This window comes from Cloeon dipterum, chromosome 1 (genome assembly GCF_949628265.1).
Source record: "Cloeon dipterum chromosome 1, ieCloDipt1.1, whole genome shotgun sequence".
NCBI classification, from domain to species: domain Eukaryota; kingdom Metazoa; phylum Arthropoda; class Insecta; order Ephemeroptera; family Baetidae; genus Cloeon; species Cloeon dipterum.
The window spans coordinates 23908329-23926339 of record NC_088786.1 but is presented as its reverse complement, the minus strand read 5'-3'; the positions used below and the strand labels follow the sequence as shown (position 1 = coordinate 23926339).

At 41.2% G+C, this 18011-nt stretch overlaps 2 protein-coding genes across 2 annotated transcripts in view; one reads left to right on the top strand and one right to left on the bottom strand.

Moving 5' to 3' along the window:
* Positions 1 to 434: 434 nt before the first annotated feature.
* LOC135947983 (uncharacterized) overlaps positions 435 to 18011 on the top strand; it is a 103461-nt gene continuing 85884 nt past the window's right edge. Inside the window, exon 1 of the mRNA XM_065497009.1 lies at positions 435 to 636. Within this exon, the coding sequence (XP_065353081.1) occupies positions 579 to 636 (58 nt within the window). The 5' untranslated portion in view covers positions 435 to 578. The remainder of the gene's footprint in view (positions 637 to 18011) is intronic.
* LOC135934682 (calcium-binding and coiled-coil domain-containing protein 1-like) lies at positions 7600 to 8766 on the bottom strand. Its single transcript, XM_065476601.1, has 3 exons — positions 8479 to 8766; positions 8097 to 8422; positions 7600 to 7840 (listed from the first exon to the last, which is right to left on the bottom strand). The coding sequence occupies exons 1-3, from the start codon at positions 8671 to 8673 to the stop codon at positions 7600 to 7602; spliced, it is 762 nt and encodes a 253-aa protein (XP_065332673.1). The 5' UTR covers positions 8674 to 8766.

Here is an 18011-nt window from a genome sequence, read left to right as displayed (position 1 = left end):
TTCTCTTGAAATATATTTCAAATCGAATTATTCTTAAAAAACCAGATGGGCGTGTAGCTGGTTCAAAGATTCATTTGAGACCCGAAGTTTGCTTTTAAAAACAAAACTTTAATCCACGGTTCGTTGCGATCAAATTAAAAAACACGCATTCAATTTCCAAGTTGACTGGGATGACTGAAATGGTGCACGTTCCTCGCTCAGCACGTAGAGCAACTAAAACAAAGAGACAAATATACGTAGTTGAGCCTAATTGGGTGCGATAAATAAGACGGTGTGTCGTGCCAAATTCGACTTCGGTGCGGAGCCGTGCAATTCATCATCGCGATCGGCATGTTTTGCGCTGGAGGGAGATCTCGACGCGAGTCCGGCTGGCTGGGGCGCTCTCGTCGGTGCTCGGGAGCAGCAGGCGGGCGGGTGGCGGAGCACGGGCGCTCTCGCGGCTCGCGTCAGTTCGGCTCCGACCCCGTCGCAGAGCACACGCACCCCTCGTCCTGCGGCCGCCGCTCGCCATGCTCCGATCTCAGTGAGTGCAAGCAAAAACTCGAGAGTCAGCCGTCGCGGAGACGTCATTTTTCAAAATGCAGCCCAACCTCTGTCTCGCCGGCGTCGCTTTTTTCGCCCTGCTCACCGTGCAAGGTAAGCGTTTTTCGTGCTCATTTTGCAATTAACCACGCCTAGGCAAAAAGGGATAATTGAATTTGGGCCAGCGCAGAGCTGAGCGGAGCGGTGCAGGGCGCGCGCGTTTGTTTTAGTCGCTGCCGGGCCAAGTGCGCGCGTGCCTTTGACACGGCGACTCGCTGCTAATGCGAATGCTGCTGATTTATGAGGCGAATTTTAATGGAAAATCGGAGTGCTCTGCCGGATTAAAATATTTATGCTTGTGTGTGTTTGTGTGTACGCAAGGCTGAGCCGACTTTGCCTGCCACGCATCTAATGGCCATGTTTCTCTGTTTGCGCGCGCGTGTGCTTTTAAATGCAGCGCCGGCGGCGGACGTGTAATGCACGCAGACTTTGTTTTACACTTCTTCTTCATCCACCTTCGCAGTGCGGAGCAACACAAAACGCAGCTCTGAATGATTGCCAAGTGCTGCTCACAGTGAAATTAAATTTTCCCGTTGCTTCGCAAACACTGAGTAACTCCCACTTTTCTTAATTATTTCCTGAGTACTGAATATTACTGAGTTAACAAGAAACTCTCACAACTTTTCTAGTGCAGTATTTCTTGATGGATGGGCTTTAACGAGGGAAACGCATTAGTCGTTCGCCAACTTCTTCAGAACGAGTTTTACAGGTGAAAAATTTCATTTTTTTTTCAAAGTTCGATGATATTTAAAGAGATTAAAATGAAAATTCAAAAGGTGAAACTGACTTTTTCAAAAATGGTAAGTTTTAGAAGTCTTTAAAAATAAATCTTAAATCAAAATAATATAATTATTGTAGAATGCTCATGATGCCATGATGTGGATTTGTCTAACAATAAGAAAGAATTTTTAATTATACGACAGCAAATTTTTCTGGAAGCAGCAAAAACTTGTTCTGGGGTCCTACAATTGATGGCTTTTGTGTGCCGCAGTTCTACTCTTATTGACCGGAAAATCGTTGAGAAAACCCTACCATTTTTGCGGGTTATTTGGGCATTATAAAAGTAAAAAAGTCGGGATTTTGAGTAAAACGTAACTTTGTTCAGGCTGGTCGTAGGACAATAATTTGGGTACCGTTGAACTCGTCCGGTCTAAACAAACAGATTTTATGCAGATTTTATAGCAGTAGTTCCAAGGTCAAGGTCACTAATTTTGGTTTTTAAATTGAAAGTCAAATTTGAAAAAGCTTTCGACATTGCCATTTTTCGAGAGTAAAAATTTTGTCTAGAATCGTCAGAATATGAAGTGGTGTCTTCGTAACGTGTTTTTTATTAGAAAATAAAACAACGAAAATTTGTTTTTAGGTTTTGTAAAAAATTATCTCACTCCCAAATATCAGCTCCTAATGATTTTACATTTAAAAACCCAAAGTACCACTAGGCTAGTCTCAACCTCCCCTAGATAGTCAAAGTATAGTGTAAGGGTGTCCCCTATAGCCCCTTTTTGCACCCTAAAAAACAAGATATTTTGCATCTTCAATTGTTTTCACCTCACTGCACAACAAAGATGAGTGTTTAACGCTCTTAAACTACTTCAGTGCATCATAAAGTGTGAAGACGAGTCGAACGGCGTGCAATTTTTTTTATTTGAGGCTGTTAGAACTCGAGACTTAGTCGAAACAGTTTTTTTATTACGATGGCCTCTGAAATAAAAGTCGTTTTCACCAATTCTAGGCTTCTAAGCATTATTGATTTACAAAAACTGCACACCGTTTGACTCGTCATGACCTCTCCTAGATAGGTGAAACAGTCAAAAGGTGTCAACCCCCTTCAACCCCATTAATATGGAAGAAATGCATCTTCTGCAGGTTAAAAGCAAACGACGCGAGTGATTTAACGTGTAAACATTAAAAATGGCTCAAATTCAACCTGATAAATCATCCCTCTTTCTCACCTTTAGAGTGCAAGAACTTCGAAATACCAAAGATTGGTTGTTAGTCAGAACATAAACGCTTTCTGTAAAATTAAACCATTTTAATTGAGATGGCATTGACCCTTCGATCAACAATAAATTGTAGAGAAAGAAGGAAAAGAAAAGATAAAAAGCTTTAGGGTCCTTAAATCATCCTATATTTTACACTGTAATTAAAATTTTACATATATTATACTTATTCATACATGTTTATTGCGACTTGGGTTTTTTCGACATGAAACATACTAAGCCGGTATTTGGCGTCATTTAGGAGATTTTGATGTGGAGCGAATTTTTTAACCTTTTGTGCCGAGAAATTGAATAACCAACAGAAACCCCTTATTAAAGGCACCTGTTTTTTCCGCCCTAAATAAGTAGGCCTTGAAAACTAATCCAGATTTTTACCAGACATGCCTCCCATAAATTTAAGCAACGAGGATGAACCCTGGTTTCATTTATTTCCAATATGCCTGCCATGGTTACCATATTTTATTTGGATGCTTCTGATAAGTGTAAATGCAAAGTGTAGTTGAGCGCTCCTAGTAAAGAACTAAAGCGAATACTGCATGGTGAATAACGTTTCATGACACACTGTCTCAAGCTGTCTTATACACAAGAAAAAGAAAAAGAATAATATCACCATCACAAATAATGTATTTTTCCCGTAACTTTGCTATTGTTAGCAAACACCAACGGTGTTCGATAAAATGATTGAAATCTAATGTAACTTGTAAATGTTTCAACTATGGATAAGTTGCTTTTTTGAAGAAAAAACACATTACTGCACCAAATCTCTTGACGGTATGGAGCGTTTTAAAAGGAATTTGCAGGTGATTTAAATGTTTAATAACCATTTCAGATGGTTTTGTGCTCTATTGACTGTTTTAGACAATTTTATGGAAGGCTAAAATGTCTTAAACCTACGTAATTTGTGCTTATTTTGTGTCTGTAAAGAAATCAGATGTATACCCCAAAACTGTATTAAGTATAGTAATTCGTAACTTTGCTCTAAGCCGATTGTGGGGTAGCGTTCAAATTATTAAAACTGTAATAAAGTGGAAATATTTTTAAATAGCTTGGCGATAGGCATTACATTGATTGGTGTCCCAATGAAATTAATTATGCAAGTCTGACTGAGTCAGATTCAATTTTAGTCTGTTTACTACACCCAGCGCGGCGTCGGAGAGCTACATAGTACATAGCCTCTCATTTTGGTTGGGGAATGAAGAGAAGGCGCGGCAGCACTTCACTCAGCCAAGACTGTCGCAAAATAAAAACATCTCGGGAGCGAGAAATTTTTCATTATGCTCATAATTGAATCACTTTGGGGCTGGCAGAGGAAATAAAAACAGCGTTTGAATGAAGAGCAGATGAAAAGGAGGCGAGGCATGGAGAACAATTTAATTTTTCTGCTGCTCTCTTTTTTCCTTGGCGTGCGCCCGGCGGAGGGCTGGCTTTGTTTTTCCCCTTTGAAATGCCGCTGTTGTCTTTACGACTCCTAGGGCTGCCGAAAGGGCGGCCGTCGCTGCTCGTCAAGTTTCGCACTCGGCCCGCCGTGATATTAATTACTTTTCAAGTCCATTAGTCGCAAGATGTTGATAAATAATTGGAAGCCGCCGGCGCTGGCTAATGATATTTAGGGGGTGCGGGGGCGGGTGAGCAAAAAGTTGAGATTATGTGACAAATCCATTAACAGATCGGCCGGCGCGGCACGGCAGCGGGCGATAAGCATCTGCTGGTGGCGAACCCAATAAAAGAAAGGGCGCATAAAAGAGGAGTGCCTGGCTACCCGGCTGTTGTTGCGGCTGATGGCCTTTTTTAATGGAATAAACACACAGAGAAAGGAAAATAAGAGCTCGGCCGCGCTGCAAAACACTCGACGCGATGCTGCCTGCTTGCCTGACTGGCTGACCAGCCAAACCGGACGGACGCACATCCAATTTCCAAAATGCGGCCGGCGAAATGAATAATTTGATTAAATCACATCTGTCCTGCCGGCGAATTCAATTACAAGGCTCCGTTGCGAGAAAATTAACTCTGCGCGCGCTCGTCAAGTGAGCGCGTGGGTACAGATGTACGCGTAAAATGTGCTTTTGGCTGTGTGCGTGCAGAGAGGCCGGCCGAATAATTTGACGCGTGATTTGACCGATATTCCTGCGGACAATGGGGCCGCTGATTGACTCTCTCCACAGTGTCAACTTCATCTAACAAAGTGATTACTATCCTTGTCCGCTGATCCTGAATACTGCATTCAATGAAACGTTTAAGTTATCTCCCGTGAGATATTAAAAATGAAGCTTAATTAACCCGAGACTGTAGTTTTCTATTAGAAAAGTGGAGTTCCAGATGAAAGAAGCATCCAATTTATTTCTTCTTTGTAATTCACTCTTAGTCTAGACATTTTGTTATCCCGATTATCAACAAAGCAAATGCTTGCGCTTGCATTTCAACTACCCTGAGGCATCAATAAATATTCATTCATGTCAAATTTGTGAATTTACAGTAGAACAATACGCCTGAATCCGTATGGCGCGTATAAAATAGAGCGGATGATGTAATAATAATTTAGCTGTGCTAACAGCATTATAGCGCTGAGCTTTCCTCTATTTCACGAAGCAAGGCTACAGGCTCTCGTCGTTTCAATATAGCCAAGCAGTCCAGATTCATTTTGAGTCCGACTCGACGCGTAGAATATTGCCTGGCTTGTTTGTGCTCAAAGAGGTGAGCGCCGATCCTAATCAGCAAACATCAAGCATGCATGCACACCGTGCATAGCATGCACCTGCATAAATATGCACTCGGTCATAATTGTATCCTGCATGCAAAGCTTTTAGCTGGGAGCGTCACAGCAATATCAAGATCCTGCATCCTTCATTTTATCTCTGTTTGTCCCTTTGTTTCAGAGAGAAATAAAGGTAAAGTGCAACAGTCCATTAGTTTTTGCTCGTCAATTTACAAGAGGCTATATGCTTTGTGTGCAAAGATGAGTATTAATCGAGATGAGACTACTCAAACAGTAGATAATTACATTATTTTGCAAAATTTTAAAGAATTAAATGAAGGTTGCTTTAAAGGTTTTGAGTAAAATGGATTACAAATTACAAAGTCTATATAAACTAAGAAAGTAATATTTTTCCTAACCTTCTTGTCTCAAAAACATAGAATTTAGCTGCTCAACTACAGAGAAAATGTATTTAAATAAGTACAGAGAGCTTGTAAAAATTTAACCAAGATATTGAGCAAGAGAAATATTTCAAATAATATTTTACTCTAGTAAGTCTGGTCAGTAACAAGACCAAAAACGTCATTCTATGCAAACTATAAATTGTGTCTTTGCGGGATTAGCAAATACCCGCTTCGCAACTGCGAACAAGCTTTACAAATCGGCTTTTCTGTTTACTACATCTTGATAGGCAAGAGCTTGATTTGCGCTAATTACAGCTACTTACCTCGCAGAACACGAGCAACAAAGTTTATTATGCAACTTTTGCGCGGCGCCTCATTACATGAGAAGTGATGTCGTAAATTAATAAAGTGCCATATTCTGCCTCCGCATCTTCACTGGCGAGCCGCTCTAATTCCAAATGCTTAATTGCCAGATTCGCTTGGCGCATTTGCCATCTGCGCAAGCCGTGTGTGTGTGTGATATTAGAGAATTAAGGTGGCAAATGTTCGCTCTTGTTAATGAAGCCGTCGCATCCCGTGTGCAACTCGCCTGGTGTGCAATTAGGCACGTGTATCGATTGTCAAGACGATTCTGCCTCCATTACGTAATTAAAAGTCTCTTTCCGACACTCGTGAAGCGCGCGCGAGTGTTAGTCGCTTGCGCTCGCTCCTTTTTCAGTGGAGCGAAATACATCAACTTGCTCCTTGCAAGAGCAGTATAAACCCTGGCAGCTCTTTTCTCTTGGCTGGGGCGTCTGTTTAAGGATCGCTTTTAAATCCGCTCCTGACGTAATCACGGCTAATTAGCAAAAAATCGGACGGTCCGTCAGGCCATAAGCCCGGCGTCCGACGGGTTTCAATTACGCCCGGCGAAGATCTCGCGTTTCGGCCCCCTAGCTCGCAAACACTTAGGAAGCCGTTGGGCCAGCCGCTATTGATTAACGTATTAGCCAGAAAAATAATAATCATAATGGGTGCACATTAGAGGAGCCGAGTGGAGAGCGAGAGAGGGAAAAGGTTCGCCACCGCCGCTTTTCTATTGATCATCCCACACTGCAAGACAAAGGACTTAAAAAAGTCGGCGGCTGGCTCGGGAAAAAGGGTGGAGTCGCCGCCGCTGCCTGTGCCGCCCGCCGCCGCTCCAGTAATAATATTAGAGGACCAAGCTTGACACCGATTAATCTTTCGCTATAATAATCCCTACACAATAGCTGCTTTTGCTTCTGGAAATAATAATTACATAAGCCGGCCCGACCACAAAAGGAGCACAGAGCTGCTCTTTTTAATCCTTCCTGCAAGACATCGCATGAATATCGTCGCACCCTCGAATTTATGCCCAGGCCGGCCGGTCTGCCGCTGAGTCGCGACGAATTATGATAGCGGCAATTTTCATGCATCCTAAATTCGGCTGAATAAGGGTAGTGAGCTGTAAAAATATCAGCAGCGTTTATTTCGCGTCACGCAGTCAGTTGGTTCGCCGGACACCAGACCTACACGCTCACTTTTCTGCCTCCACTTTATTATACACGCGCGGCCGCGAGGAAATATTTGTGCGAAACGTCGGCCAAAGGGTTAATATATTGCTGCGTCGTCGGCTCTGCACTCTCTTGTTATTTGAACGAGCCTTTCGCATGCGTGAGTGAGTGCGTGTAAGAGAATAAGTGCGCGTGTGCCCGCTGGAATACAAATATTTCAAAAGCCGCCTGACATGTTTGCGCCACAAGTCAACGGTCGCGTAGACGCACACCCTTTTCCACACGGCACTTGACGCGACGTATTACACGCCCTGCTAGCTGCAATTAGGCTCCACTTCGAGGAAAAAATATGTATAAATAAATGCGAAACCAGTGCTGCTGCATGTTTATTACGCAGTATATCTATATCACTGATTGCGGGGATTCTTGGCGATTTCATTCTTCTCGCCGTTGCCCTGGGCCTGGTCGCCGCCATTCATAATTGCTGTGGTGAGGTCGGTGAGCTCAAGCATGTTCAGTGCGCCTCTTTGATCCAAACTCAGCTGTTTTTCCAGGGTCATAAGTCTATTCTTCGTGGAGTACAGCTCCTTGTCCTTTTGATTCAAACGCTTCTCCAAGTCATTACATCTTTCCAACGCTCTTTGCAGGCTGTGCAAATATTAAAAATAAAACGTTTTTATTAAAACTTTGACAGTTATCTCGTTCAACACTCAACAATTATTTACAGTTTTTATAAATATAATATTTTACTCTCCGGAATCCACTTTTAGAATATGAAATTTAAATTTGAATGTATATTATATTTGCTTAAAAATATTGCGATTTAATCAAAATAGACGTATACATTTCCCCAATCATTTATACTTCAAATAAAACTTTTTAAGTAATTTAAGTTTGTTCATACTCATCGATAATCGCTGACGACTTCTTTGCCACTGTAACGCTCTTGGTAAGTTTGGCATTTAGCACGCCAACGGATTTTTTGGCTGCTTCTCCTTCGTTGGCCTTCTTTTTCAGGACACCATTTTCTTCCTTCAGAGATTTCAATTGGCTTTGGACAGCACTGAGGTCTTTCTTCGTTGTTTCCAACTCCTTAACGAGCTGCTTCTTCGCGATGCTGTCCTCTCGGACCTTCTTCTGTGCCTGGTGTTCCACTTCTCTCAAATTAGTTTTGAGCTCAGCGATTTCCTGCGCATTTCCGATAGCCTCAGAACTCGCCTTGCTCTGGATCTTTTAAGATATACACCAATTACACTTCCAGTTTGAAGAATGAACCATTTACATACCGTTTCAATTTTATCCCGAGTCTCTTCAAGAATAGCCTTCAGTCTATTTTTCAAGTCTTGGCACTCACTCACCAATGATTTGATTTGCTCCTCCAAATCATCAACATGACCTCTGAGCTGTGTGTTTTCTGCAAGTACGTCTTTGTAAGCCTGACTAGCACTGTTTAGTAGCACTCTCATCTCGTCTAGCGCCATTCTAGCAGAAGATAATTCCCTTTCGCAGTGCTCCTTGGCACATTTCAAATTTTCACACGCCTCTTGTAGGTCATCGAGTTGTGGGTTACCCAGAAAGACTTCAAAAATTTTGCGCAACAAGTAGAAGATCATGGTGGTTTGCGAGAATTTTTTTAGATAAATAACAAAGAAACAAATTTATAATGGTGGCTAATTGTTGTTTGAGATCAGTAAAAACGGAAGTCCTGTTAACCTGATTGTTGGTTTCTGTGACTTCCCATCGACTGGTATATATGTCCAACAATAATTATATTCTTTAAATTACATAGACCGGGTACCGACACTATTCGTCCAACAATTTTTTTGGGACAATAATTGTTGGATTTACAAATAATAAGAGTATAGCATCGTCAGCCAAAGGAAATAATAAACCTAAAAATCATGTATCCTTGTCTCTGCCACAATCCTTTTATCTGAACGAGCTTATTAGTAACCACAAATCAGCATAACCTTCAATAAGAAAATTGCAATTTCCTTATTCTTACTCTTACCCTTCAATGGATATTTGGCCCACTCTCGAATCCCTAGTAATTATTTTCTGTCCTTATAGTTATCTCATAAACTCTACTGGAAATATGAGGAAAACCTTCTAAGCATTTTGCAGATTTTTTTTAACATTTCATGAAGTATATCAGTAGTTTTAATTTTTACTTCATTTTACTGAAGTTGAATAGGATGAAGCCTTTTATTATTAAATTAATGAACGCGCAGAATTAGTATAATCCTATATTTGGTTCGTAGGAGATACTTTTTGGAATTTCGTACTTATGTGAATCACACAATGACAGTTTTTTCAAATATATTATTTCAATCAACAAAATTTTAGAGGGATAAGAGGTGTTTCTAATTGTTTGCAGTTTTTAGCATTCATTTCTTGCTGTTTGATATGAATGGAATCTAAAAATTGAGTTCCAAACCAACCAATTAAATGGGATCAGCTTCCTGCTTCCTGAAAAAAAAAACAATTGCCACTTTTGAATTCCAATCTGTCAGTGGCGCAACAAACAAGAAACCGCCGCCCTCCTAGAGCAGACTGTGACAAATTTAACGCGATAACGTAAAATTGAGCTGAGAAATCGGAACAAAAAAGAGCCACCGTCTCGGCATGGCAAGTGTGTGCCTTCTGCATAGTTATGACTTATGGCGCAAAAAAGGGTGTTATTCCCCGTGTTAGGGCGGCTCGAGTTATTTTAGTCTTCGCGAGAGAGTGCAGCATATGGAGACATCAGGTATATATGGGGGATGGGGCGAGCAGAGCGCATGAAATACTGCGCGCTTCCCGCGCCGCCTCAAAAGGAAAGTTGCTGGCTGCCGCTTGTCTGCTTCGAGAATTTTTTACACAACCAGAAGAATTTGAATTTCCTTTCCTTTGCTTCCCGCTTGACTTACTGACTCAGCACGGGCATGGCAAAAAGACGCGCAAATTTATATTTGCGGGCAAACTTGCGAGCCGAAGGGTGGGTATCAGATAATTTGAATGTCCTGTTTGAAATTACTTCCCCGCGTCGAAAAGCTTTCGTGTATTTTTTCTCTCTTCGAACGACAATTTCCCATCAGCTGTTTGCTCAGGAAATAATTCGTTCTGGCTAAAACAAGATTCGTGGGGACGCGCGGTGTTTGTTTTGATTTCCAATTAATGGCTTCCTTGGAGAATGAAAAAAATCCAGGCGGAGCACCACAGAGACCGCCGGGAAAACAGTCGAGGCTCTTAAATCAGGCGCCAGTAGCGCTCTGCGAAGAATGTTTATTGAGAAAATATTCCTCGCGGGCGGGCACGCCAGTTTTAACGCATTTCACATGGAAATTGAGTTTATTGACTAGAGCAATTAAGGCCCTTCCCGCGCCGATGTGTGTGTGTGTGTGTGTTTTTGACGCACGCGGCAAGTCGGAAATTATTTTCCTTGACGCTGCCGCTCGCAATCAATTACAGCGCGCGGCAGTCGCGTGCTCCCGAATTTGACTTATTATTGAATTTCTGCCGCCACCAAGTGTCGGGTTTCAGACTGGGGGATATAAAACGCCTAGGGCTGGCAACCCTTTTCCTTCCTTTCTCGTGTGTGCAAGCGTGAGACGAGAGCCCAGCCAGTGGATCATTTTCCAGGCGAAAATTTAGGTTTTTGTTAAAAGACACTCGCTCCATAATTCACAGCGCCGCAGCCAGCTAGCGGCCGTAACTTAATGTCTTTTTAATCTATTTAAAGTGAGAAAGAGAGGGGGCATCAAAATTTATCTTATTACTCGACGAGAGGCCTGAGTGTGTGTGCAGTGCATGGGTATATTTAAAATTCGGCTGGGTTGGAGAGACGCGGAAAAGAGAGCAAGCAAGCTACTTTCACTTCGGCCTGCGCCTTTTTGATAACGCTGCTCGCGAGCGACCGATAAAAATACGCGTAGAAAAAGGCGACGATTTCATTCAGTTATCCGCCTCGCCTCCGCCACTTTTTTTGGCTTTGGAGTCTGCGAAATTTTTCAATATCGCGCTCGGCCTGAATAAATCGTCAATAAGTCACACTGGATTTGAATATCATTATTGTGGAAGGTGCCGACGGCGCGATTACGACACCGTTACCAGCTTGTTTTGACACGTTACGACCACGGGTTCGTTTTTCTGCCTCTTTTGCCATTTGTTGAGAGAAATTAATTTCGCACCTTCGCTCACTTATATCAAGCCAAAGCGAATGCGGTGAATGGTGAATGCGCTGGCAAAAGTTATCACGTTTCTTTCTAACGTTTCTAAAGCTTGACTTTGTCTTTCAATCCTTTCAATATTTCATTCATACAAACTTGAGAAGTTGCATGAAACAAAACAAAACAAAAAAATTGTGAAGCAGCTCCTTCAAAATTAACGAAGAAAAATATTTCTCTATACGTTTTAAAAAGTCATCGACTTTGTTCACTTTTCTACGATGAAAAAAATCATCAGCTTTACATAAATATTTTTGGTCATGTTACCAAGTTACAAAGCTCTATACCCTAAATCTTGAAAATTTATATTTAGAATCGATTTAAAGAGCCAGCTTTCGTTCAATCGTATATGTATATCTGACATTTAATAAAGACAATTTTTAAGATATTTTCTAGCCTATAAATAGGCTATGGAAATCGCAAATTGCGCTTCAATGACTTTAGTAATGAGTTTCGAGTTTTCTGATCTGACTAAGAGTTTATTCTGCACCATTTCAAATATGACAATAAACTTTTAAATTTTTATTTATAACATGTTCTTTCTTACATATTAGTTAATAATTACAATGTCTAAAACAACGACATAAATAGCTTAAAATAAAATTACAATTATAAATAATGCATCATAATGCATCGTTATTAATGTTGGTGTCTTTTCTTTGAACTACCAACTCATGCCTTACATTGTCAGCCCAACAACTGACTACAGCAGCAGCAAGTAGTAATCAGCAAACTTTTCATCTTGCTGGGTTTAAGTTTAGCGCGTTTCTCAATCGCTCCACTTCGCAATGTATCCGTCAACGCTCTAATTAAAGCTGTGACGGGAAAGAAACTTTGAGTCATGTAAAACTAATTGCTAGTTATTTATATGAATAATGAAACAAAGCACTCCGAGAAAGAATTGATTTCGCTGAAGTGGAGTCATCTTTTTTCTTCTCCACGCTACCATTCGAACAGTTGTGAGTGCATCAAACATCAAGCAGACAGGTGCTAAGGCAAATGGCGCACATTTTGCATTGATAAATGGCGCATCAGCAGGTAGCAGCATGTTTGACACAATCGTTTTTAACCCGCACACACACACCATAAACGGATCCAATTGCGGCCCATTGACAAACGAGCGCGAAAAATGGCTCAATCATCCGTAGTAGGCTGGGAGCAATTATGCAAAAGCGCTCTCGTCACATTAACGAGAGTGCCACACCGAACGCTAAACAGCCGGGCGAATAAATCGGAGCGAAAAAGGCCGCGCCAGGCAGATAGACGCCATTAATCAAAATAGAGTGCGCGCACTTATCCGCATAATTCACTGCAGCTCTTAATTAATGAACGAATCAGGAGGCTAAATTATTAATAGCTGCGAATTAGCCAGGCGTCTGAAACCATTAAAACATGCGAGCGCATTTTACTAATTAATGCGCGCCGCCCTTAGATGCTCGCGCGCGCACCACCAGACGCGCAAATACTTTGGAAACTAATATTATCCAGCATTCAAGATTAATTGGGTAAATAACGCACCGAATGAACCGTCGCTAAGGAAGTCAATTATGAGTAAAGTTCGTATCTCTCGTTGAGCTCCTTGAAACAAAACATTGTTCGCACGCGCTCAACGGAGAGAACTATGCTCCAACTTAATATTGCAAAGCAAGCACAATCTATGTATGCGCATATAATATGCCTCGCTTCACCTGTAGCTTGATCGTGAGGAGCGTGTGTTGTTTGTTGCGCTAGGCCGAAAGTTACTTGAGCAAACTTATTGCCTCTTCAAGGAAGGAGCCGCGAGCAACTTAAATGAAACGCGGTCTAGCCTATACCAGAGAAGCCTATTGCACTCGCTCTGATTTCCAGGAAGCTTTTGTGGGTACTTATTGATGCGAAAGAACAATTTAAATATTTATTCCTATTTACCTTGAAGATTCCAATAAAATACGAGCATATATCTCGTTCCAAATCACCAACAAGGGCACAACCAAATGATTCTATTAGTGGTCTAAACAATATTTTTTCGTTACAAATATTCTCAGAATATATACAGTAAAGTCTGTAAGTATGCTTCCTCATTTTGAGCTGCGAGGGAGAGGCAGTATTTTTAGTCAGACCCAAACTGTGACTTGTCGGTTTGTGCCCTTTTAATACAGTTAAAGATGGGAAGATGCAATGCTCAAAACGTTACTTCACGGGAAATCTTTTTACTTTAATTAATCAATCAATGATGCGGATTAACCAAAATTTCAATGTAAACCAGTGCTAAAATCATTTCGTGTTTTAATTGCACAATTTTTAAAAATCATTCTGGCCGTACACTCAAATATAAGTTTATCTGGAATTTTATTTTCTTTTGTTTAAACAACTTTTACAATATATTCTGCCGGTCAGATATTTAATCCATCAATCACCTATTTATTCCATAAATTCCCTTTTGGGTAAAATTAGAACACTCTATAGCTCTTAAATTTGAGCCATCATGATTAACTATCACTTTAAATATCATATAGATATATATAAATCATATGTGCTTTTAACTTCCATTGATTCAATGTATCAACTAGCAGTCTTCCTTTTCATCATCTGGTTGAATCTGTTAAGACTATACAAAATTAAACAAAATATAACCTCATTGTTAGTGGTATAATATTTTTCTCATATTTGACTAAATTGAATCGAGAAAGAAATTTTTACCACGTCACACTCAATGACAACCGTAACCATCCTTCTTCTATGCCAAGTAACCGCTTGTAAGTTGAGTGCAAGCACTAAAAGCATGATGCCCTCATCATTTTCGTGCGACTTAATACAACGATCCAAATTGTCGTCCTCCCCTAGCGAAAAGTTTAATACAAATCTATTGTTTCACTGTATTAATCTCAAGCAAACAATGGAAAAGAAAACATACCTTACCTTGATTGTCGAGTTAACTGGACTCGATTCTCGGGACGTAATGCGCCAAGCAATCATAGCGACACAGCGCTTGCTAATTGCACACTAATTATTCACGACTCTCCATTGTTGCAGAGCGAGCAATTGGAGCAATGTATATTATTTGCGTTACTCAATTGCAATCGGCAAGGCTGTCGTGTAAAACGCACAAAAAGCTCGCGAAACGGTTCCCACGAGCTGCCAAATAATAAATAAATAAGACCCGAGCACCCTAGGTCGCAGCTGCCCATCAATGCCTCATTGTTCCATTGGTCTTTGTTCTAAATGGAGTGCAAAGAAAACAGTCCCATCGAGAGAGAGAGAGAGAGAGAGAGAGAGAGAGAGAGAGAGAGAGAGAGAGAGAGAGAGAGAGAGAGAGCGGAGCAGAGCTAGCCGAGCGTTTGCGGTTGCATAAACGCCTCCGGTGCGGCCATTAAAGCACCTTTACAGCTCCCAGAGAAACATCATTATGCGCGCGTCTTTGCCTCCCGAGTCTCTCGCCGCCCGCCGCCGCCACCACTGTTGTCGTCGCCGTCGTGTGTACACGCGAATTTTTATTATTCAGAAAGCAGGCAGCCAGGCTGCAAACTGAAAGCGGCGGAATAATTCGCAGGCGTTAAAGGGGAGTGATAAACAGACAATTGCGCTGCGCCCGGGAGTAGCGGAAACAGGCGTGCACTTTCGCTGATGGAACTGCGTCATTTGAAGCTGCAAATTGACAGAGCAGCGGTCTTGAATGCGAAGTTATTTGCATGACATTTGGATTGTTTCGCTTCTTGCGAGGAAATTAGCAAAGTCGGTAAAATTTGCATTTCGCGTCGTTTTCAATTTAAGCTTTAATTTCAACGAAAGGGGACATTCTATGAAATAATAATTTCTAATTAATCAAATCTTACTGATCGTGAGAAATGTTTTTCTTGTAAATTGTTATTTGGAGATTCATTATAAATTCCTATTAATAGGTGGATCTTGAAATATTATTAATATTTTATAATTTCACGAGCTTGGTAAAAAATATGAGCCAATGATGCAATCACGATGTACGGGCTGCTCTCCAGCACTTGTATTCTATTTGTCTTCTTTAACGCAGTGGTGCTTAAGAAATGAAATCCATTGGGGCTTTGATTTTCAGATTTTCTGTCGCAGCACAAGTTTTTTTAAATCAAATCAAAGAGCAGAATATTTTAGATATTTCAAAGCAATATACAGTAACAATTTTCGTAGTTTGATCTATTGTAACTAAAAGTTTAAAGATCTTTCTTATAATTTGCTTGAATTGTTGAAGTGAACATACCATTTTTGGCTGATTGCAATAATAACCAACCACACATACATATTTTAAAATTCTTTATTTGTTGGACTCATTGCGAAAATACGTGTTTGTATGAAAATTTTATCCTCACAAGCCGAGACATTTTTTTATAATGTGGTCCAACAAAGTAAGCAATTACTGCACGAATGTTTGCCCAGCATTTTCCACTTCCCCCGCAGCGACGTGGTAAATGCGACGCCGCATTAGCGCCGACTCTATTTTTAATGAGCAGTACCACCTAATCTGACAGCGCCGGCTACAAGAATTCCGTTCCTCTTCAACATTAATTAGTTTGTCGACGCCGGCAGTTTATTCTGATTTTAGCCGCGAGTTGCTGTTTTAATTTCTATTAAAATTAACTCGGAAATAATCCGACGCGCGCGCGGCAGAGACGCGCAGTGGGCTATTAAAATAATTGGGCTATTTGGAGGCGTTTATTTGCCGACAATAACACTAACATGGTGCTGGCCGGCCGGCTGGCCAGTCGCAGAGTGTGCGCCGCGTGGTGCTCGGCAATTACGACATTACACCCATTAGGCCGACCTGACCCCTGGCGGCTCGATTACCTGCCGCACGCACGCACCTTTAATCGCCTCGGCCGGTGCCTGTGCCTCGCGCGCGATAATTTCCTGCCTGCCCGTGGGACGTGTCCTTTTAAGCCGGAGCAAAGTATGATATTGCCCCCTAAGAGATGCAATTTCCGCGCGCCTACTACACGCGCGCCCGCCCGCCCGCTCGCCTGCTGTATTACGGTACACCACCGCCGCACACCCCGAACACCGAGAGAGCTATGCTGTACCGCTCGAAATTGAACGCGACGCGCACAGATAGCCGGCCGGCGGCAGCGGCAAAGGCGGCGGAGGCGCTGCTTCTTTTTTGCATGCCATTAAGCTCGGCAATTGTATACATTTTATATTTCTTTCTTAAGCAGGCAAATCTCTCTCCGCTTAGCCGCCGCCAGTGGATGAGTGCTCGTGCGTCTCATTTTTCTCTTGGTATACTTGCCGAGAAAGTGCCTTTGGGCGAACTTGGTTGGCTGGGGAACGTGCGACGCGCGCGCGGGACCACTTGCCGTTAATGTATCCCCGCCGCCGCCGCCGCCACCACCACCATGCCTGATAAAAACTTCCAAGTGGAAATTTTTGGCACGCAAGATTAGGCATCAGTCTGCGAACCGTAATTTTGTGTTTAATCCGAGTCGAATTTCAACTTTGGTTGTGTCCTTTATGGTCCTCGGGGATGAAATTTGAGTTCCGAAACTAATTTCGTTCAAGTCAAGAGCCATTTAGATGGAGCTTGTAAATTAGTTTTTTTTCAATCACTGCAGAGTCTCACTCTTATACGGAAATCAAAACCAGAAAACATTATCTGTCGCAGGATGTGATTTTAACCAAGAAATCAAATTATCTACATTTTTTTATTGCATTTAACCTAATGTCCCTCTAATGAATAAAAAATCCATCCGGTATATCATGAATTGAAAACAATTTAAATTTTTATAGGTGACGGACGCTTGAAATCTGTTCAGTATAGTTTCTTTTCATTGCTTCTTCTAACAAATAATTTTATCCACTTGAAATTCATTTCAATTTTTTTCTCACAATCAGAACGTCTGGGAGCCTATCAGCTCTATGATTTTATTTTCATATATATTTATTTACGAGAGTGTAATGTTGTGCATTGTTTGTAATTCTGTTTTTTTAAGTTTTAAAACAGTTATTTTTATGTTACTCTACTCAAATTGTAAAACGAACACCACTTTAAATTTTTCACTTAAAAGGCACCTGTGCGTTGAGGCTTATTCAAATCATTAATTCCAAGTATTGTTTGAAAACCCCCCTCACCTTGAAACATGTTTAATAACACAATTTCATGAAATTACCTTTTAACTTGACCAAGATGACCTTTCATTATTAGCTCATTCAATTGGGCTTGGCGAGAGGAATCCAAAATCTATGGTAGATAATATAGGATTCATCATATTAGTACAACGTTATTTTACACGTTAATATTCACGTTATTTTTACACAGATTCAGATAGTGTTGATTTTTATCTGTTATTGAGTTTCACTTGCATTTCAATAATTTGATTTTGCGTAACATGAGTGCTGCAACCGCATTGTCGCCCGTGTCTCTCGCTCAATTAATTGCAAATCTTCCCTGTCATTTTTTATTGAGCAATGAACTGTTCTGTCCAATTCTGCCAATGGAGTTTTGTTGTGTGCATGTAATTGACGTTTTAAGTGGTGTTCAGACTCAGAGCCCTCAATTCGTTTCGCTCCTATGGTACTCGAAATTAATTATCACTTTAATACACGTCATCCGAGGAAACCTTTTCAACACTCGAGCTTCGTTGAAGGACGTCATTCTCAGTCTGTTCCTCTCG

What these genes read in the sequence shown, in the direction of transcription:
- LOC135934682 (XM_065476601.1), bottom strand. Translation starts at nt 8,673, where the DNA reads ATGGCGCTAGACGAGATGAGAGTGCTACTAAACAGTGCTAGTCAGGCT. An exon ending in CTCGGGATAAAATTGAAACG is followed by an intron (nt 8,423 to 8,478) that starts GTATGTAAATGG and finishes ATATCTTAAAAG; the next exon opens with ATCCAGAGCAAGGCGAGTTC. An exon ending in TCGTCAGCGATTATCGATGA is followed by an intron (nt 7,841 to 8,096) that starts GTATGAACAAAC and finishes ATATTTGCACAG; the next exon opens with CCTGCAAAGAGCGTTGGAAA.